The sequence below is a fragment of the Lepus europaeus genome, chromosome 6, assembly GCF_033115175.1.
Source record: "Lepus europaeus isolate LE1 chromosome 6, mLepTim1.pri, whole genome shotgun sequence".
NCBI classification, from domain to species: domain Eukaryota; kingdom Metazoa; phylum Chordata; class Mammalia; order Lagomorpha; family Leporidae; genus Lepus; species Lepus europaeus.
The window spans coordinates 39,329,911-39,352,095 of NC_084832.1; the positions used below are offsets into that span (position 1 = coordinate 39,329,911).

At 41.5% G+C, this 22,185-nt stretch overlaps 1 protein-coding gene across 5 annotated transcripts in view; it reads left to right on the forward strand.

Moving 5' to 3' along the window:
- KLF12 (KLF transcription factor 12) overlaps window positions 1–17,908 on the forward strand; it is a 503,891-nt gene extending 485,983 nt beyond the window's left edge. For all 5 annotated transcript variants that reach the window (XM_062194091.1, XM_062194088.1, XM_062194087.1 and 2 more), the window contains one exon: window positions 8,186–17,908. In XM_062194091.1, the coding sequence (XP_062050075.1) occupies window positions 8,186–8,367 (182 nt within the window). In that variant the 3' untranslated portion in view covers window positions 8,368–17,908. The remainder of the gene's footprint in view (window positions 1–8,185) is intronic.
- The last annotated feature ends 4,277 nt before the right edge of the window (window positions 17,909–22,185 follow it).

Sequence of the window (22,185 nt, forward strand, 5' to 3'; positions counted from 1 at the left end):
AGCCTGGAAATTTATGCTACCTTCACCTGGGGGGTGAGGTGGGGGGAGAATCTGGTCTAGCCCTGGACAGGTTGGGAGCTCTTGTTTGTTAAAGTCGCCATTCTTTCTTGAGCTGTGGGTTTCTGTTTCCTCCTCCTGAAAGTACCTGATTTCCTTCCCGATCTGAGGTTCTGTGAACTTTTATGAACTAATGTAACAGAAACCAGAAGACAAGATAGGAATCTTGATTCTCCCTCCCCCCTCATATGCAAATACCATTCTTCAAGTGGAGCAGATTGTCACAGCAAATATGTCGAGCCTTGAATGTAATGAAGCGCATTTGTCAGTGTCTGGGGCCCTGTAACTTTATAAAAGTTAAACAGGGACATATTTCAGAAATGCACTTCTGAACCTCAGAAAATGCCTGTGCTTCCTGTTGCAAAAGGTGTTCCTTTCAGTTGCTTGAGAAAATAATAGAAGCCGAGGAGAACACGGGTGTGTTGTTAAATGCAGGCTTTTTTAACGTGCACATTCCTCAAAGGCAGTGTTCACATGTCATTTTAATAAGAAAGGGCACCTGTCTTTTGTCTCAGTACACGTTCACCTTTCAGCATTTCAGATGGTCAGATGGGAGGGCCCTGAAAAAGTTATTTTTATTTGGTGGGTTTGGGGAATCCATTCAATAGCCGGTGTTTTCTTTAGACTTTATTATGCCTTCTGCTGGGTAAATGTCACAGAAATGCATTTAGTGACTCTTAATCCTTTTCTTTAACCAGAATTGAAAGAGACAGCCATTCTCATAATAAATCACTTTGTTGACTGTTTTAAGAAAGAAGCAAAGGGAAAAAAAAACCTCTGATGTGAGTTTTCATTTTCCCAGAACACTTAATTAATAAGTGGCCCAGGACATTTACTCTATTTAAATAATACCCACGAATACTCACACGTTCCTGTGCAGTGCACAGGTGATTACATACACAACACACACATGCATGCGGTCACTTATACACCCAAGGTGGCTGTGCCTGTATAAAGTTGTATTTACTGTGAGCCCCAACCATGACCTTGAAAAGTTTTTAGAAAGAAAAGATAGCAAACTCTCTCGTTCTTTGATATGTTCTCATTTTTAATCTTGAGGATTGTTTCACTTTGAAAAATAGAAGCATGCTCCTTTTTCAGATATTTTCATAGTTAGGTTTCTTACAGAAACTGAGAACAGGTTATGCTGAAAGTGATCAAATTCTTTTTAAAAAAAGAATTCATCACAAGACAAAGAGGCCAATACTTCAGAACTGAAAACCTAGAAATTAATAAAGTATACCCCAAAGAGTGGTGTGTCACCACCCAGCTACTTACTAACAACCCAGCTAACGTCCTTTGATTTTTCTTGTATGTTAATGACTTTAATACCACAATTTAAAAAAATCACATAGTAAGACTTACTGGTAAATAAGGAGTCTTCAAACAGTATATGGAAAATGTGTTTTATGAAGACAATCTGGGTGGATTTCAGTTTTTTGCATCAAAATAAAGTTATCTTTCAGTTTTCTAAGAACTTGTTGAAGTCCCTTCATAAGCTTTTTTCTATAATTTCAGAACTTTTTTAGAATTAATATAAGTAACCCAACTCAAAGATGATCTGATGGTAGAGTTAAGACCTAAGGTTATTTTGAAAGATTTTGCCAAAAAGGGTTCTATGTGTGCTTGTGGTTTAGACAAAGAGAGCATAGGAGGTGGGTACATACTATTTTTAGCTTTTTTTCCAAGGAAAACAATTTTTAATAAAATACTTGCAGAATTCTAGTTCGAATGGATTTTGGGGAAACTCACTATTCCTGAAGAAATTACGGCAGAACCACTGGGTGAGATAGCAGCCTGGCCTGGCAGATGTCCGATTCTTGGTAATGTCCAAACCGTCTCTATTCATAGGAATGTTTTCATGGAAAATTCACCTACCACTCTGTCCCTAACACAGACTCTTAAAAAAATTAAATTTAGCTTTCTACTTTCTAGCCAGTTTTTCAAGGAAAGAGAAGATGGAAGAAAGATTCAGCTCTTCATTATAGCCTTCCAGCTTATTTATCATTTTAATTAGTTTTTTCCCCACATCATGGAGTTAGTTTATTTTATCTTAGTGTGTTTAAAAGATCGTACATTTTACATTGCTTTGATGCTCAAGTGTAAGATGCAATATGCAGTTAAACACAATGCATAGCTACTAAAGTTTTTTCGCATCCATTTCCAAAACTTGATTAGTCCCAAAAGAACATTTATTGATTTTTTTTTTAATGAAATGCTAAGTGTTGGGCAGATTTAATTGAAACCTGGGTCTCTTTTTGAATGAGGGGCAGAAGCCAGCTCCCTGCCTGCCCAGTGTCACCATTTCCCCTCTCTCTTTCTCTTCCACTCAGCCTCAAATTCTGGAGGCAAAGTTGAAGATCTTGTGGAGGTGGGGGGGGGGGGGTGTCACTGTTTTTTATGCTGTTTTTTCTTCATTTACTTGGGGGTGGGGTGTTTGGTTATTTAGGATTTTTATTTATTTGAGAGGTAGAGCTACAGACAGAGAGAGGGAGAGACAGAAAAAAAGGTCCTCCATCTGCTGGTTCACTCCCCAAATGGCTGCAGCAGCCAGAGCTGGGCCAGTCTGAAACCAGGAGCCAGGAGTTTCTTCCAGATCTCCCACGTGGATGCAGGGGCCCAGACACTTCCACTGCTTTCCCAGGCCACAGGTGGAGAGCTGGATTGGTAAAGGAGCAGCTAGGATACAAACCAGTGCCCATATGGAATGCCAGCTCCACAGGCAGAAGCTTAGTTTATTATGCCACAGTGCCAGGCCCAGAGAGAGGTCTTCTATCTGTTGTTCTGCTCCCTAAATGCCCACAATAGCCAGGGCTCGGCCAGGCCAAAACCAGGAGCCTAGAATTCCATTCAGGTGTCCCAGATGATTAGCAGGGGTTCCAGCACTTGAGCCATCGCCTGCTACTTCCCAGGTATATTAGCAGGAAGCTGGGTCAGAAGCCCAGTACCAAGGAGCGGAGCTGGCACTTCTGTCTGGGAGTTGAGCATCCCAAGCTGCAGCTTGACTACTGTGCCTTGCCTGCCCATTATGTGTTTTTGTTTTTGTTTTTTAAGGAGAGAGAATGTTTAAACTCCAGTTTTATTTGTAAAACAATATGGGCAATATTATCCATAGCATTTTTCTTTTTTTTTTTTCTTTCTTTTTTTGGAAAGCATACATTGTACTCATTTATTCGTTTATCAGGGAGAGACAGAGGCAGCAAGACAAGAGATTTCCCATCCACTGATTCGCTCCTCAAATACCAGGAGCCAGAAATGTCATCCAGGTCTCCCATGTGGCCGGCAGAGACTCAGCTGCCTCAGCCATGCCCTCAGCCTCCCAGAGCCTGTGTTTGCAGGAAGCTGGAATCAGGAGTGCACCTGGGACTTGAATCCAGGCTCTCTCGTCCTACTGCTAGGCCAAAGGCTTGCCCGATATGTTGGTGAGGAAATCATCAAGGAAAATTCTTCAGCACTCATTTTCTAATATGCTTCCTCCCTCCCCCCTCCCCCCATGAAGAAAGTCTGCATCTTTAATACGTGCCTTCCTGAGTTGCTTAGTCTCCAGGATAAGCTTATCTGGCGTTTTCATCACTTTCCCTCCTGAAGCAGTTAAGTATTTGCTTTTGTGTTTCTGAGGCCTGTTCCTTTGTCTCTCTCAGTTTCTGATTAGACTTGATCACACCTCACGGACTACTTTTCAAGTTTTGCACTGTTTCCCTGTTCCACTTTTGCAGGCTGTGTTGAATCCTTGCTGCCAGTAGATGCTTCCTCTGCCTTCCCCCGCCCCTGCAAAATATCCATCTTAAAAACGATTCCACACATTGGAACTCCTGCTTGTTGATCCCTCTTAAATTATATGCCCCTTCCAAGACCCCACAGACTAGTAAACATCATCATGCACAGTACAGTGGCCATTGAAACACGACCACACTTACGGGAGTTAGAAATGGGCAGGATGCCATTATTATATAGAATTTTGCTTTTGGTTACCAGGTGAACTACAAAGAGACATTCCTGACCCACACACCAGTCTGACCCTTACCCTCTTAGGTGATGTTACTTTACTTTTTAAACAAATTTTTATTTATTTGAAAGGCAGAGTCAGGATAGACAAGAGATCTTCCACCCACTGGCTCACCACCCAAATGCCAGCAAGAGCCAGATTTGGGCCAAGCCAAAGCCAGTAGCCAGGAATTCAGTCCAAGCCTCCCACATGGGTAGCACGGACCCAGGAACTTGAGCCATCATCTGCTACCTCCCGGTTATACATTAGCCAAGAAGCTGGGTCAGAAGTAGAACCAGGACTCAAACCCAGGCATTCTCATATGGGATGCAGGCATCCCAAGCATTATCTTAGCACCGTACCAAACACTGCTCTGTACTTTTTCCTATTTTTAATGCAGAAGAGATCTTAAAGGTATTTTTTAACATCTGATAAAATTGGGTTAGCCTTTTAACGGAGTGACTCATTTCCTCTTACCCAGAACTCTCGATTTACGGTATTTGACATGACATGTCACATGTGTATAATACTGAGAGGACTGTTAGGATTGGAATCAGGAATCCTAATTTGACAATGAGTGGTTACACCATCACCAAAATATCTCCTCACTCCCCCATCCCAGACTAACAATATGTAATGTATACCTCAATTCGATGAATTAGCATTCAAGAAGCAGGGGTGTCCATCTCTTACATCACAGCTCAGGAAATATTACTTTCAGCTGCCAGACAGTAAATACCTTAGGCATTGAAAGTCACTCAGTGTTGCAACCGCTCACCTCTGCTGTCACTGCGAAACAACCAGAGCAGTGTGTAAACAGACGTGACTGTGTTCCAGTACTTATGGACATTAAAATTTTAATTTCATATCATTTTCATATGTACAAGATATCTGATTTTTTTTTTAATGGAAAAATGAGGGAGAGCATTCAGCCTAGTGGTTAATGCCCCCTCCTGAAGTCCCTGGGTTTGATGCTCGACTATAGGTCCGTACTCTAGCTTCCCAGTAATGTGTCCCTGGGGAGGCAGTAATGTTGGCTCAAGTAGCTGGGTACTTGCCACGCATGTGGGAGACCTGGATTGTATTCCCAACTCCTGGCTCTGGCCCCGGCCTTGCTGCAACCATTGCACGGGCTTTTGAGGAGTGAACCAACAGATGAGGGTTTTCTCTCTTTCTACCTCTGTCTGTCAAATAAATGCACAAAAATTTCAAAAGAAAAATGTAAAAATGGGGACCACAGTTTACCAGCCGCTGGTATATATTTTCAAGTAGAAAGAGCTCCTATTAGTAAATAGCTAGAATGAAAGTCAAGATATGACTGGTAGCATTTTGAGGAAGACATTAGAGAATTTCAGTTGCCTAAGTTGGGTGAGCAAAGAAGTCTAGAGAGCACCTGAGATCATGAACTCTCCCTGTGGATCTTGCCAGCTTCTCCCACCCTCCTGGAGAGGAGCCCAGAAGCTCTTGCCTGCCTCTCTTTGCCCCTACTTACCTTCGGGTCTATCCTGGCTACAGAGCCCCTTCCTCTACCATCTGGAATGGCCATGGCCAGGTCTAGCAGGTTTTCCAGTTCCGTACACCACTTCCCCACCAAGAGAGAAACGCAGGTTCTCCTACCACACAACTGACCAGTGCTTTTCCCCAAGTAAAAAGATCCTTTGTTCTTTCCTCTTTAGTCTTCTGCTGTTAGTAGTTAGTCCCATAGTAACCCAGGTGGCAGCTAGGAGATGCCTCCGTGTGACAAGCAGCCAGCTAGCCTAGCTCAGTGTACCAAAGACAGGTGCTCTGGCTTCAGCTCAAGCTTCACTTCTTAGGACCTATGTTCATGACATACATGTCATAGAGACGACACGTATCATGTAAAAACATGTCAGTAGTTACCCTTGATATGCTCTCTAGTGGACTCTCAGTCTTTTCACATGAAGATTTTGCTGATTGGCTTTTTTTAACCTTCTGTCAGCCTCTGGTCAGTAGACATATGCGAATGCAGGTTTTGTCTCCTTAGAACAACCAGACGAATCAGAAGTTGGAGTTTTATTTGGGTCAGTGCAGCCAGGAGGCTTTATCTGAAAGCAGCCCTTTCAGGGTAACCTGGAGCTTCCTGTGGGCCACAATTAGTGCATCAACATTTGCCGTTTTAACAGGTCGGAACTATTCACTGTCTTCTGAAAGGGCCACTTGATCCTACAAGGATCATATAGACCACATTGATTTAACAGCTGAATGAAAACTACCGAGTCCAGTTTGCTCTAGTTTTCCCATGGAGGCACTCCCTGTACATCTTATTTTATGGAGCTTAGTATTTTCCTGTGTGCATGGCTCTGTGTGTGTGTGCGTGCGTGTGGCAGTTCTGTTCCTTCAGGTACTTGCTTGGCACCTACCAGGCCCCCAGGGTACTGAAATAGTAGATATGGTCCCTGACTTCCAATCAGAAACGGATGGAGAAAGCCATCTAAACAAAATACTCATAGTGTATTCTGATAGCGGATGTAATAGAAGTAGGAATTAAATTGGGACTAACAACTGCCAGTAGAAGACCTAAAGAATCTTTTTAATTGGGGTAAAGCACTGGAAGTACTTAACTAAGGACAGCTAACTCTGAGGACGTGACGGAGTTTAGATGGGGTAAGAATTACGCATTCCAGTGCAGCAAGGTGAAGAGCAATAGATTCGGAGCCACAGACTTGTTTTTCCTGGCCTTGGCTGAGTCACTTTCTCATCTATGAAGTGGGGTTAATAATTCGCATTTTGCAGTCCTGTACATAAAGACAGCAAGTGTAGCTCCCTCCCTATCGTAGACGTTTTCACCAGAAGCCATGTGTGGCCAAGAAGTACATTGTAGACTCTTGGGTGGAAGGGGTGGAAGGAGAGATCAGTTTTTGTGGGGTTGCATGGGGACAGGGCTTCCATTCTGAATGAGAGCCAGGAAAACAGTGCACCTGGGTCAACTATTGTCTCACTGTCCCCGGGAGCTCACTTGGACAATGGAGAGTGTATCTTTCCCCAGTGCGGCCTTTGCATATTTTACTGTCCTTACAAGTTGATTGAGGGACCTGGTCAAATTACATACTTTTTCACATTGCTTTTTTACCAGGACTTTCAGCACTGGGGCTGACTTGATTCTTTGGGGCTCACTGTGATTCATAAGCCCTGAAAAATGTATTTAAGCTTGACACTATTAGGCAGTCTCAGATTCTTCCCCAATGGACGAGCAAAAGTAGGTGTTGATGAATACTGTGTACTTAATACCTTATTGCTGGGGCTAGTGAGGTGCTTTAACTCTTAATGAAATTTAGCACAAGGGCATTGTGTCCTAAAATAGCCTTGAACCATGTAAGGATACAGTGTGTGTCTGTTGCGGGAAGGGTGTTGAGAGTATTGAACACGACATAACTAACTTTGCTGTATAATTCTTTGGTCTTTTTTTTTTTTTTTTTTTAGGATTTACTTATTTATTTAAAAGCGTTCTACAGAGAGAGAAGGAGAGGCAGAAAGAGAAAAAGGGAGGGAGGGAGGCAGGGAGGGAAGGAAGGGAGAGAAATCTTCCATCCACTGCTTCACTTCCCAGTTGGCCACAATGGCCAGAGCTGTGCTGATCCAAAGCCAGGAGCTACTTCGGGGATTCCCATGCGGGTGCAGAGGCCCAAGCACTTGGGCCATCTTCTACTGCTTTCCCAGGCCATAGCAGAGAGCTGGATCAAAAGTGGAGCAACCGGGACTAGAACTGGTGCCCACATAGGATGCCGGCACTGCAGGCGGCAGCTTTACCTCCTGTGCCACAGCGCTGGCCCCTCTTTGGTCTTAAAGACACAATAAACTTGGAAGAGCTCTCACAGTCCTTTGCAGTCCCCTGCGATGATCCTATCCAGTGGCAGTCAATCTACGCCTTTGATATTGTGGCTGCAGAGTAGCTGCCCATAATCCAGTTAACCGACTTGCCAGATGTCCCAGCAGGAAAGATGAGATCAAAACGCTCACCAGCCCAACCCCAAACGTGTGCTGATGAAACGGTTAGATCTCCTGACAAAGGCTTCCCACGTGGAAATTGCACTGAGAACAGCAGTTTTCCCAAATCGAGTGCTGGCAGGTTTGTTACGGAAAAGTGACGGAGCACCCAAGCTTGTGTGCCTTGATTTCTTGCAGGAGAGAAGCCCTACAAGTGTACCTGGGAAGGCTGCACCTGGAAGTTTGCCCGTTCAGACGAACTGACGAGGCATTACCGCAAACACACGGGCGTGAAGCCGTTCAAGTGCGCGGACTGCGATCGCAGCTTCTCCCGGTCGGATCACTTGGCGCTGCACCGCCGGAGGCACATGCTGGTGTGAGGACTGCTACTGCTGCCTGTCCAGCTGAGCGTAAGAGCTGGGTCTCTTAGCGGCACCCAATTCAGCAGGGCTGAATCCCCTTCACAGTGTTAACACAAAAAAAAAACAAAACAAAAAAGGGCATCACCATCCCACGGTGTCTGAAGCCAGAGCAGGAGAAAGCAGGGTGCCTTCTGCATTCGGTCCGAAGGTTGCCCGCACCATGACTACGCGCGAACCGTCTTCACGCTGGCCTGGGCGCTCAGCGACCCAGATGCTGAAGAGACACGCATTGTTTTCTGTGCCGTGTGCTCTGCCATTTACAGATGTTTGTAGCTTGTACATGTTCTGAGCTGTCAGACGTTTTGTTGTTGATCCCCGAAAGGTCATCTACCCCACATTGATGGCTAGAGCAAGACCTTTTCAATTTGGATGATCCTCCCTCTGGTCCCACCCCCTCCCCCACCCCCAGGCCCCCTTTTAAAAGACGTTTTAGTTACTGTCTCAGTGAGCTAGGAAACACACCCTGTCTGATACCAGCAAGCGGCACGGAGGTAGAAACGAAGAAGCTGTTGGAGGTTCCCTTCGCTGACAGTGCAGGGGCCCCGCGGCAGGCGGGGGCTCTGCCGTGGTGATGGCGACAGTCCCCCATCCCCGGCAGCCCGTCTGGATGCCATGCCCTGAAGGAAATCAACATTGACTCTTTTCATTTGTTTGTCCTTGGTCGTTCTCATTTTGTTTTCGGTTCTGTTTTGTGCACCTGTTCCAGCAGAGGGGCAGTGACGTTTCAGTGGAAGTCTAGTCCTGGTCCCTGTACCTGGCGTGGACTGACACAGAGGTGTCCAGTAGTTGAATAGGAAGAGCCTGTCTTTAAAAACAAAAACTACTGCCCCACTTCAAACTCGCAGGGTTCTCGCACCCAAGCATCATCTCCTCCTGCCCCCAGTATTTGGTTTCCAGGAGTCAGGGAGGGGGGACCCCTTCCTTAGACACACTGGCACCAAGGTAAGAGGCGGGGCTGCCCAGGCAGTCAGCGAACATGAAAACGCGAAGCCAAGATGGAAATAATGCACCTCTTGAGGAGAAAAGCAATAATGAATAAAAGGACTTTCCTACAGTAACTTCACTGAGGACTCACGTTACCAGTTTTCATTCTTACCAAAGGGATTGTGGAAAAAAAAAAAAAAAGCACCCAGCAGTTTAGATGTCTTGGTTCCATTCACAGCCCGGAGGTCATCTTTCTGTTGCTTGTTGTTCTGCTTGGTGTAGAGTACCACAATTGAAGATTATACTCCCATTTCCTTGTTTGCAAACAGTTGGCTGGTGACTAGACAGGCAAGGGAGGCATAGCCAGGAATTAACTCTTGGGTGAATGAGTCAGTTCTCCTTGGAACCCAGTCAGTGGCAAGGGACTGCCCCCTACCCCATCCCGTGTACCCCCACCCCCCAGTCCCAGACAGCCTGCCATGGTGCTAGATTCTGCTCTCTGGGAGCCAAGGACAAGGGACTCTCCAATTGGTTCTTCTACAGAGATTCCATTTTCTCAACTCTACTGGGACCCCCGGGGTCCTGCATGAGCATCTACAGGGAGGTTGCACCCACTCCCCCTGTGCTAGGGATGAGAAGAAACTGTAGTCCCATCAACCCCCAAGAATTATGAGCCTTTTTGCAACTAGCTAAGCATCTAGTTGAATAAAGCAATACATCACCAACAAGCATTCTTTCAGAAAAATTATCATATTTTTGTCCCCACTAAAAGCTGGTTTTTTTGGCCAGCTTAATGTGGCTAAAGGGGCTTGGGTAAGCTTTGTTGTTGTTATTGTTGTTGTTGTTGTTGTTGTTGTTAGGATTTTTTATAGCTTAGATATAAAAGGTCTCCAGCAAAGACCTTGGCAATATATTTTAATTACAAACACTTGATTTGGGGAATTGCACAAAATTAACCTCACAAATCTGACTAGCTCATTTTTAAATGTCAGCGTTCTGAAATAATTTCTGGTTACAGAATTATCCTTTTTGGGATCATCTTCTAATTCAGATAATCTTACTCTGATGTAGTAAGAACTAAGAACATTGAAACAAGGATGATTTGTGTTGGATGGTAGCAAAAGGAAATTTTAGAAGTGTTCAAGCAACCATATAATGATTTTCAGGTCAAATTCTGGCTTCAGAAATATGTACTCTGTATTTTCTTCCAGGTCTGAAAAATTCACCAGGCAATTTCCCTCCAACAAGGGCTGTAATTCTGTTGATAAACAGCTTGGTTAGCTACACAATCTACTACCCAGCAACCAATGGTTTGTTTGTTTGTTTGTTTTTTTTTTTTAGCAACTGGAAAGTTTTTTTATCTGTACTATATGCACCTCCTACTTCTCATTGTCTGTGGTCATTCAGAATAGCAAAAGGTTTCGTGATGCATGCCAGCATTAAGGTCTCATGATGCGTGCCAGCAATGGTTACTGGTCAGTGGCAAAGAACAGATTCAGAGAGGAACAAACATATGACCAGGAAACCCCCAGCACTGGCTCCAGAACCTATTGGACAGGTAGTAGGGAATCACTCAAGTGAAATGCTGATTTGATTTCATAAGATTTCGTAAGAGCCAGTCCTTTTCTTTGCTGAGAGGTGTCCTGCATGTATTCGGGCGGACACGGTTTTTAGAATCCATGGAACTTACTTCCTGAGTGGCAGCTTTGATTTAAATTTAGCACAGAGTTTAATGAGCTGTAGCTCTCTGGTAGTATAGGAAAGGTTTGGGGAAGTGAGCTTCCTCCTCACCCCTGAAAGTGAGAAGCAGGCTGAGATGATAAAGCTAACTGGTAAAAGCCGTCAGTGGGACACTCTCTTCCAACTTTGACAAGACCGGAAGAAGAATTCCAAGCACAAACAAGTAAATGCGTCTGTGATCCAGCCCCAGGCACTGAAACGCAGTCTAAGCTTGTGTTGGGACACAGCAAATTCTTTTTCATGAGTTTCCTAAAAGTTGCCCCGGGGGATGGGAGAACAGAGTATCTTCAGGCATGGAAAAGCCTGTGTTATATCTCACACACGCATTTCTGGCCTCTTTTACAAAGCACAGTGCATGATGGGCAATGGAAAAAGGATGGAAAACTAAAGGACCTGTCACTTGTCCGTGATTAGATGCATTCTTTGGTTTCAAATTGGAAATGATTACATTTATAGATGGGGATAGGCACATGGTTGGGAACTTAACCCACACGCGACTGTAACGCCTTAAGACAGTGCAGTGGATCTGACTTACTCTTTGCTTTGTTAGAGACTGACTTCTAGGGAGTTATCTGAAAAGTTACGGAGGTTCAGATTCTGAGGTTTAATAGGATCCCTTCTCGTATTCTGCTCTTAAGTTGTTCAGAATTTTGTGCTTCTCCATCCACACCCAGCCGCCTCCTGTCAGTTATGTGTGGACTCTGCTAGCTAACTTGTCTTAAGTTCTATTAAGGCATTTAGACGGAGATTCCTGTTGGCTTCCCATAAAGGTGGCACCATAGCCTGGCATCACTTTCACAAAACACTATAGGACATTTGTTTTCAAAAGCAGTTGAACGGCAGGAACATAAAGCACATTTTTCAAAAAGTGAGCACTTCTTATCACACGTTATTTAAGTGGGAAATAGGAGGATGATTTCCGGGGGGGAAAACCTGCAGATGCTATGGTTTTCACATGCCAGTTCAAGGTGATGAGAAAGGCCATTTTCCTGACAGTTGGAACTTGGAGTAACTTATGCCAATACTGTTTATTTCCATACAACTTGTTTTTCACCTCAAATTGCCATTTGTGTTCTAAGCATAAATATAATTCTGCACTTGAACATCAGGTCATCAGAATAATACCATGTGTATGGATAAAGATGCAGTGTTCCTCACGCTGCACTTGACTTGTATTTATCAAGGTGGCACATTGGAATAAATCTGCTGAGGGGAGGCCTTGAAAGTATACTTCTGCACCTTTGTTTTGCTGGGATGACTACTGAGAGATGTAGCTGTAATGTTGTCAGGAAGATGTCTTCTCATTGATAGTGAGGATTGACAGAATTGAAGCAGTGTTAAGAACATCAGCATCCATGGTACAATCTGTGTAGAAGGGACTGAATGGGAGAGAATTCTTAAGAACCGTGATAGGCCCGGGAAGCCTTAATATTCATAGTTCATAATCCAGTCTCTGGTGTGGTTCTTCATTAACACCTGGGAAGTTAGTAGGGAAATGTGTTCTATTTCAACATCGCTGCCCAGATTTCTTCCTTGGGTTTTCCTGAGGTAGTGCATTCCATTAAAAAGTTTTCCATTTGATTTGGTTTGGTTTAGAAAAGGGGTTTAGTAAGTCATGTCTTCCATATTCCACCTTTCTGCGTGTCCCCACACTGCCTTCCACTTACCTGGACAGACACCTCCAACACGTGCACATGTGTACTCACACCTGTATATGCAGCAGCCCATGGGCTAATAACTATCAACAAAGAACTTTTTTAAAAGAAAGAATTTGTAATAATCCATGCTGTCTAGAAATATAAGTTATTTACCTTACTAGGGAATCAGCTTATGATACTATATATGACTTTGCCTGCATTTTATAGTTGAGAAATGTACATACAAATGAAAAAATGCTATATTTTCACAGTTTCATTATAGAATAATGTCTGTTTAGCAACCCATGTCCATTGGTACTTTAAATATGCTAAATAGTAAGCAATTGCAATAGAAACTCAGAATTTCATAAAAAAAAGACATAGAAGGATACTGCATCTTTTAAAAAAATAGAGTGACGCTATTTTACTGTATTCGTAACATATGTGATAGTGGAAAAATATTTTCAAACTCACAAATTTTACAGAGGTTGTAAATAGTTTGATGAAGTATGTTGGGGAAAAAAGAGCTTCTAATTTTCATCACAATAAAGAGAAAAAAAAAAACTTGTTCAGCTATGCCTTGTGTATCTTACGCACAGTTAGCGATATTGCCATGGAAATTCTGTTGCGCTTTGTCACAACTCATTCTTTGTACTCCATTGGAATGGAGTGGCTACTTGTCATGGGTTAGCCATGATGGCTTAAAACACCATGAAGTCATTTTAAGTTACAGACAACTGATTCCAAACTCATCATTTCTTTTCCTAAAAAGGGGGGATACAGCTGCAGACAATTTTCCTGGCTGCAAAGAGGAGCATCCAGTCGTCCTTTTTCCCTTTCTTTCTTAGTCATCTCCCTGCTCAACAACGTGGTTCTTGATAAAAAGAAAAGGGCAAAACCATACAGGTGTTTGTTCTAGTCGAATTCCAGAGAGATGGCTTTTAGGTATAGCTGCGTGTTGACAAGTGAAGTACTGTGGGTCTGGCCACGTGGTAAATGAATCTGTACTGGCAGAGGGATGAGCTAATGCCAATTTTCAGAAATGAATTAAACACTGAAAGTGCCTGTCAGTTAACATTATAGCTAACGAGATATTCCTGTACTTTCACACAGCAATACTTCTTCATCAGACTGGGTTTTTCCTGTACGTTTTGAGGCTGTGCACACACAAATACATTCACGTAGTAAATTGGATCTGCTCGCATACAACAAAAAAATAATCCTTTTGTGTCTTTTAAATATACCTAATTTTATGCTAACATTTCTTAAATTGATTTCTCTTACTTGCACGGTGTAAGAATGTCAATGTGAACATTATCTTCACTGTACACTGTGGTATATGGCAGTTACCATTTACAGATAAAAAGTTGACTATGATTTGCCCAAAACTTATTAAACAATATCTGTGACTTGAAACATTTTGCTAATTTATTTAGAGCAAAACTCTGAGGGGCGATTGTTTTTCTCTGTTTTTTCAACTCATATCAAATCCATCTTTACATTGCTTCATTTTGCATTTCCTCAAAATTTTTTATTATCTAAAAACTTTTGGAATGAATGATAGAAAACAATTTCTCTCTCAGAGTCTGCTGATAGGTAAGACTAGCCTTTAATCTTACAGTGAGCCCTGAAAATTACCAGATTTACATTAAAAATTTCCCAAGTTTCTCACAAGTAGTTATTTTACTGCGGAAAGTAGAGCCTCAGATGGAAATATGCAATGAGATTGTGTGAATAGACAGAAACCCTGGAAATTCTCCAACCCCACTATCTCAGAGCACAAAATCACCCAAACAGACCATTGAGGGTATCAGTAAAATCATACTCTTTGAGAGCCAAACATTTGGTCAGAAGAGTTTCAAAACTACGACTGTTTACACTTCCAGGTTTTTGGTGGTGGGTCCTACCACAGTGGACAGTGTTCTGCAGGCCTACACCACAGGCCAGTGAAACCATCTACTGTTTCCTCCTCCACGTTTCAGAAGGGAGGAAGGGAAGCTGGATATGTACCAGGATGGGGTGTAAAATACTCTGAAGTGTCCCAGGGAAATGGCCGAGTTCCTTAATCTCATGAAAGTAGAGTTTTCGGACTGGATTGCTTTCTGCATGTTGTCTGAAAGTACTAAAATATCTTGAAAGTTTAAAAAAAATCAATAAACCAAGAAAACAATACTTGAGTTTTTTTTTTTTCTTACTGAACACTTACTGCATGCCAAGTATGCTGCTGGCACTTTTTAGGCACATTACCTCTATCTACATTTCACTGATGGGGAACTGAGACATGGAGAGGGGGAGAGGGAGACTGAGTTGTGCATAGACACAGAGTACACAACAGAGGATGAATGGGAAGTCACATATCTCTGGCTCAGTCTCCTTTCCAGTGTGGCACACTGCCTGTGTGGTCCAGATACCTTTGCACATCTCTAAGACCTAGTAGTTTATTATGGCCACCATGCATAAGTAGTCATCACATTGTGTCAGTAAAATATTAGGACATGTTAATAACACTTGATGAGACAGCAGTACAGGGTATCAAGTCAAACCTTGCCTGGGAAGTCATACATGCAAGATGACTACAAGTTTCCCCCCGAACTTGTCCCTTTTCTCCTAAATGTTTGGCCTGGAGCTCCAGAATCGTCAAAACTCTTCCTTCCTTAATGGCATATTTGCCTGAGTTGCTTTTCTCAGTTGTACATATTTCTTGGTATATATTTCAGATACCTGTCTGCCAATGTAGACCTGCTAGAGTCTGCTGCGGGATTTGAAACATTCACCTCCATGGACCTAGTTTAAGGTCAAAGCTCACTCTTGCAGTTGTGAATAGGGTGGTGATCACAAATTTGGATGATATCAAGTAGAAATTATGAGTAATTCCTTTTCCTATTTCTCGCTTAACAGCACCATTGTGAAACATTTTAAGTATTGATAGAGATAATTTGTTTATAGTGTTGTTAGTTTAATTGAATTTTATGTGAGAAACTGTACAACATCAGAGAAACAAAATCCCTCTTCCTTTGGCTGTGTGGAGCAAGGTCTCTGACAGTATTGATTCATGGAGGTGCTAATGGACTTAGAAAACATGAAGAGAATGCCGTTTCTCATAGTGTTTCTGTTGCTGAAAATGAATCTCCTGAGTTATGATCTTTCTCTGCATTACATGGCTGAGGAAGAGATATAACCTGTATTTACGAATGCTCTTCCCTGCTCAAAGCAAGTGTTCCATGCGTACCACCTACTGAAGATCAACTGGTTTCACAAGCAGTAATTTTTCAATGATAAAAATGACAACTTTGAGTGAGTTGAAAAGAGATGAATGATGGCCATTTTCACATCAGGACTTTTTCTGGATTCCATCTCTAGAAAATTTGAAGCATTTGAGACAACAGTGTCTTGAGTCTGCTTTTTGTGCAGTACAAGAACCAAGGACGCCTATATCTCACTTTTCCTAAAGTAGGTTGACCAAGACTTTCACAGAGATTCGTTTTTGTTGAGAAAAGAGGGTGAATGCTAGGATAGAATTTAGATCCAAAGGTTAGTAGTAAAACTATCCAAGCAATCAAAGAATAAGATATTTTAGGGACATACCAACATCTTCCCTTTCTTCTAATTTCATGCCCTAAAGATACAACATAAAACATTATAGAAAATGCCTTTGCCTTACTAGCATTTCTAGTTTTCCCTTGCCAGAATGTTGTGATTACATCCAGACTACAGTATATGTTCTGTTCCCCAAACTTTATTACGTTGGATGGGTATTGTTGAACTGGGGCACTGGTGCCTATGTTCAAGGCTCTTTCCTATCAACTTGTCTGTCCACAGTTTGTTGTGTTCAGAGATTGATTTTTTTGAATCACTGTTCCCCTACGGGATGGTGGCTGTATTGTTTTGTTCATGTCTATGTGTGGGACACATTGCATCACATGGCAAACCAACTCTGTGGATGTGAGATAACTGCTTACAAAACCAGCTTGAAAACATTGTCTCGTGTATTATGTCATCCTGCATCACAATGCAATTATGTGTGTATCATGCTCATTTTTTTAAAAAGAGAGAAACCAGCAAATTCATGTTTGTCCATAGAAGAATGTACTCAGAAATTTCTATGTTGTGAATTAAGAACAGACCACTGTTAAGGTACCCACCTGCCACTTAAAATGACTTAGTTATAATTAGTAGTAGTCTAGACATTGCTCTTGGTGTGTGGGGGTCAATCCAAATGTCATATTCTTTTGAATAATCTCTCATTTTTGAAAAGAATACATGGGAGTAAAGAAAAATACCATCTTTGGCCAAATCAAGCAGACATTCTTTTTGGCTTTTCCTTGACACTTAGCTCATTATACATGGTGATTGGATCACAAGATCTCTGTAAAAATACAAAAACATCCTTTAGTTTACAAAACAGTTATTCTAGGCTTGAAGCCTCTGGACAGTGAATTGAATAGATGGGCTGCATCTGCTTTACTTTACTGATGTAAACTTACAGATGAGTCTTGTCTCTCTGTCCCCAGAGAGCTTGAGTGCCCAGAGGAGATCCTACACGTTAAAGGATAAAGCCCCCCTGCCCAATGATGCTCACAAGCAAATGTGTTGAGTTCTTAAATCTTCATTTGGTTTTCTGTTCAGAGTTTTAATTGCAAATGAATTTATTTCTCCAGCTTATCTAAAATCTAATTTCCCAATAGTTTCCTCTGCATTTATATACGCTATAGTGTTTAGGCAACCTGTTATAAGTTTATTAATATTATGTAAGTGTTGTTCTTGTATTTATGTATAGTGTATGTATTGTAAATATATTCAGAGCTTTTTTCCTTTTACTGTAAAATGGTGATTTTTTTTTTGCCCTATGATAATGTAAAGGGAGACCCTCCTAATGAGATTCTCTCAGAGGATGATTATTCCAGTCTATTCTCAGAGATTTAAATGAACAAGTGTTACCGTTTTCAATGGTGTCTCAGACATATTCTGTTGGTGCATTGCTTTTCTGTATTCAACTTTCCTATGAATTGAGCTGTGAACCGAAATAGAGTTTAAACCTTTAACTGTATGCATTTGTATAATTATCTGAATGAAGGCATGAAGGTTAAATAAAGCATTTTGTATGGAACAACACTCCCTAATTATTACTAAAGCTGACTCAGACACTTTGGAAATCATAGTTATTAACCATTCTAATTAAACCTTTGTTATGAAAAGTTTTACCATTTGTGTATAGTGATTTAAAATCCAGAATAAGATAGAACCTGTATGAAGAAGTGAATGGGATTTTTGCTTTGAAACAACCAGCATTTAAGAAGTGATTCCTAACCTAACATTTTAATGACTATAAAACTAAAAAGTGGTTCAAAAATGTCAAATGATAGGAAAGATACATCTTTTAGAATGTAGAATCGAATCTCCAGGAAGTATAATTTCTTCAGATTTTGCCTATCATTTAAATGTAGCATGATCCAGGTAGCACCTGCTAAAGCTAGTTGATTTATGTAGGTTTTGAAGAAAACTCTGTTATGTGGGCTTTGGGAAAGGCCGTTAATGAGTAGAATATCTTACATAACTGCTAGAGTAAGCAACTGTTGAAAAACCTGTTACTTGTTTCATGGCATCATTTGGTTGAAAATCTAGAGAAATCCCTTTTATAAAGGGAATGGTGGTCAGTACTAGTAGTAATTATATAGAATAGAGGTCAGTGATAACATTTGAGTGCTTTCCATTTGCAAGGCAGTGTTCCAAGCCTTGTATTCATGCCCTTTAGTCATTTTAAAAAAATCCTGTGTTGAAATTCTAGTATTATACTCACTTTACAGACTAAAAGACTCTGGCACTGAGTTTAGGTGACTTTCTCAGTCAGTGTGGTCCCAAGATTGACATCTTTCCCCACTAAATCAGTATGGGTCAAGGGGATGGAAAAAGGATGGGAGGTGATAACAAGGGTTGAGATGGGAGAAAGAATCAACAGTCACAAGTATCTTAGAAGCATTCAGCAAGTATTGTTATGTATGTATAAATAAATACTATTGTAAACCCAACAAAATACCTATTTCATAATCAGCAGAGTGTAGTTTAATATCATAAAAATCAGAGACTGAAATAAATTTGGTTTATTTTTATTACTGACTAGATCCATTTGCAAATGAATGCTGAGTTCTGTGACATTGCTGTGTTTTCTTCAAAGCAACTGGAAACAGCCGTGGGGCTACCACTCACCCTCCATTCCCATCGAAGCCCACTGAGTTTCCTTGGAAACTGAGGCAATAAACCAGTAAGTAGACTTTTACTAAGTTATTTGTGAAGATTTTAATCAGGCCCGTTTTAAAAATCATTTAGTCAAGGCTGGGACCAATGCATTAGAAAAGTCTATCCTGTGGTACACCCATATGTCGTGTAGTAATATTTGTGCAACTGAACCTAAGCCTTTCAATAACCTCATTTTGGAGATGGCTTTGTAACAAAATGGTAAGTTGGACATCAGCTTTAGATGTTGGTGGCCTAGTTTTCTGAGAGTTTTCTTCAGGCCACACAAGCAGACAATCAGCTCTTCGCCCTTGTTTTTCAATCTGTTTTTCAGTATACCCCAGGGACCTTTGTTATACCAATAGACCAATGAGGCAAATCTCATGGAAAAGATCATGTGGTGTTTTACTAGCAAGGTAATCTGTTGATATCTCTTCTACCAGGTGATTCCTGGCTATCTCAACAATAGCTAGAATTATATGCGGCGAGATAATTCTATAACTTCCTCAAACCTTACCTTCACTCTGAGTGTGTGACCATAGCTATGATTTCTAATGTAAACAATGATGATTTCCTTGTTGCTTGTTCTGTCCAATTTAATGACTGAACCAACAGCATGAAATAGTTAAAAGTACAGAAACAGCAATGTGTTTAAGATTAGAATACCTTGGGGCTTTATCAAAAAAAGATCAGTGATAGAACAAAATCATATTCCCTAAAAAATTATTTGAGTCCCAAATGGCCGCTGAGGGTTTTCATACTATACAGTGCATTGTCTTCCACCAAAGTTATATGATTTTCTTCAACATAATGAACTCCTTGTGCTTTGTCCCTGTGCTGTCTGGATTTAATATATTTCTCTCCCAGTAGTGTAATAAGTATAATTTACATCACTTCCTGTTTAGTCTAAATTCACCAATGAACGCCTACAGCCCTTACACTTGAGCGATTGTTTATTCCTGAAATAAATTCCATTTTTCTTATACAGGAACAATTTTTACATGATCTTTTTTTCTTTTATGGCTTCACTGTGATAAAGGCATGTGTGTGTGTGTGTGTGTGTGACAAAGAGAAACCCAGTTTCATGAGGCCGTGATGACATCAGCAGCATCAGGCTTGAGTATGCTAAAAACAAGTTCCCTGATGGGAGCCCCAGAATTGTTCAAATAGGTACACAACCATCATCATAATAACTCCTTTTCTCTTACTGTAGCTACAGGCACATATTGCAATCCATTTCCTTAAAGAGAGGTATAAGGCATTGGAAGTGTACCACTACACATAATAAGACTATATTACTCTGATTACCGGTAGCAAGTTTTATGAGCATAAAATAAGGAAAAGCACATACATGTGTTACTATTTTGTGATGATCTTATACTAATTGATGTGGGGTATTATACAGTATACCTATGACATATACTCTGATCCAAAGTATAGCACAGTCCATTAGGGCAGAGAGCTAAGTACAATTCCAACTGTGTAAACTATTGAAGGGTCAACACCAGCATTCCTGTCTAATGTATGGTGAAATTTAATGATAGAGACAGTAGCTGTGGGACACAGGTAATCAGCTGAACCCAAGGTCCCCTGAGATCTTCATTTCCATAAATAACTGAAATCCTTGATTACCTGCGTAGTGAAAAACCAAGGTTGCCAAGAACTTTGAGAGAATATGCAACATGGGGAGTAAGGGAGCCCAGGGAGCTCGCATTATCACCTCACTCTTGGTTTAGGGATCATATCAGCATCTGAAGCGTGCTATCTCTGTCCCCCATTCTGTCAACCTCTTCCTTGATTTACATTTATGCCAGTGTTGTATACTCAGTTTACATAGTGCCATTTTGTGACACATTCGTGGTAATGAAATCCATTTAGTGGGTGAAGATAAGCATCTTCAAAAATTGAAGAATACAATGGAATGGTCTAGGATGAGGTGGAATGGAACGGGAGAGAAGATGATGGGTCGCTTTTGTTTCAGTTACATATATTTGGGCATGCGGGTACTAGGGCACAATGTAAAAAAATAAAATTTGAAAGTCTCCGGTTAATTGGTCTCTTTCCTCTTCTCCCGCCCAGCTTCACACTGAACCACTTATCTATTGCAATGTTAATTTTATATGTCAAATTGGCAGGGCCACAGTGCCGAAATATTTTACTACACACGGTCCTAGGTGTTTCTGTGAAGGTGTCTTTTGATCTCAACTCTCAAAGAAGTGGACTTTGAATAAAGCTGATCACCCTACGTCACGTGAGTGGCCTTCATCCAATCAGTTGAAGGCCTGAATAGAACAGATTGCCCTCCCTTGAGCAAGAAGGAGGAATTCTGCCAGAAGTCTGCCCTTGGACTTGTACTCCAGTTCTCTGACTCTCCAGATTGTCAGCCTGCACCGTCAGATTTTGAAGCCAGCAGACTTCCATAATCATGTGAAGCAATTGTTCAAGATAAATTTCTCTCTGTGTAAAAATGTGCGCACACATACTGTGGGTTTTGTTTCTCTGGTGAACCGTTACTACTATGTCCACATCTTTGATCATTCATGCTACTCTCCATCCTCCATCTCCCTGACCTCAATGTGTGGCCTTTCCTTATGAGACCAATCAAAACATTTTGTGCCAAACAAAGATAGTGCCTTGCTCATGGAAATTCTGGCACCAGTTACCGTTTGAAATGTAGATATTAAGGGTCATCTTCATGAGGTGTGTGGCACCCGAAAGTAAAGAGAGCTTCAGCTGGGACTCCTAACAGACGATGCCTTTTGCTGCAAGAATTTCAAACTGGCTTACACAGTAAGGGAAGGTGATGATTCCCAAAAATTGAAGACCAGAGATAGCACAGTCTTCAGGGTTGATTTATCCAGCGGTTCCTGATCTGCTCCTCTGAAGCTCATCCCCCTTTTCTCTTGCGGCAACGTCTAAAAGGATCAGGCCTCACAGTCCTTGGCAAGGAAACACTTGGACCAGGCCACTGCCCTGTGCTGCAAGTTGGGATCAGTGTCACCAGAAACTTACCAGATTCATCATGGAGCAAAATTGGGATTTAGTAGAAAGTAGAGGATTTTTGCTTTTGACTTGTTAAGCCTGCAGAAGATTTCGAAAATAGAACAGTAAATTTCCCTATAACCTCCAGCTAGACTTGCAGAACACTGTATACACCTATTTTTATTTAACCGTTTAAATGCAAATTATGGACATCTTTAGACTTCTCCTCTAAGAACAAGGATATTTTTCTCATCAAAGTTGT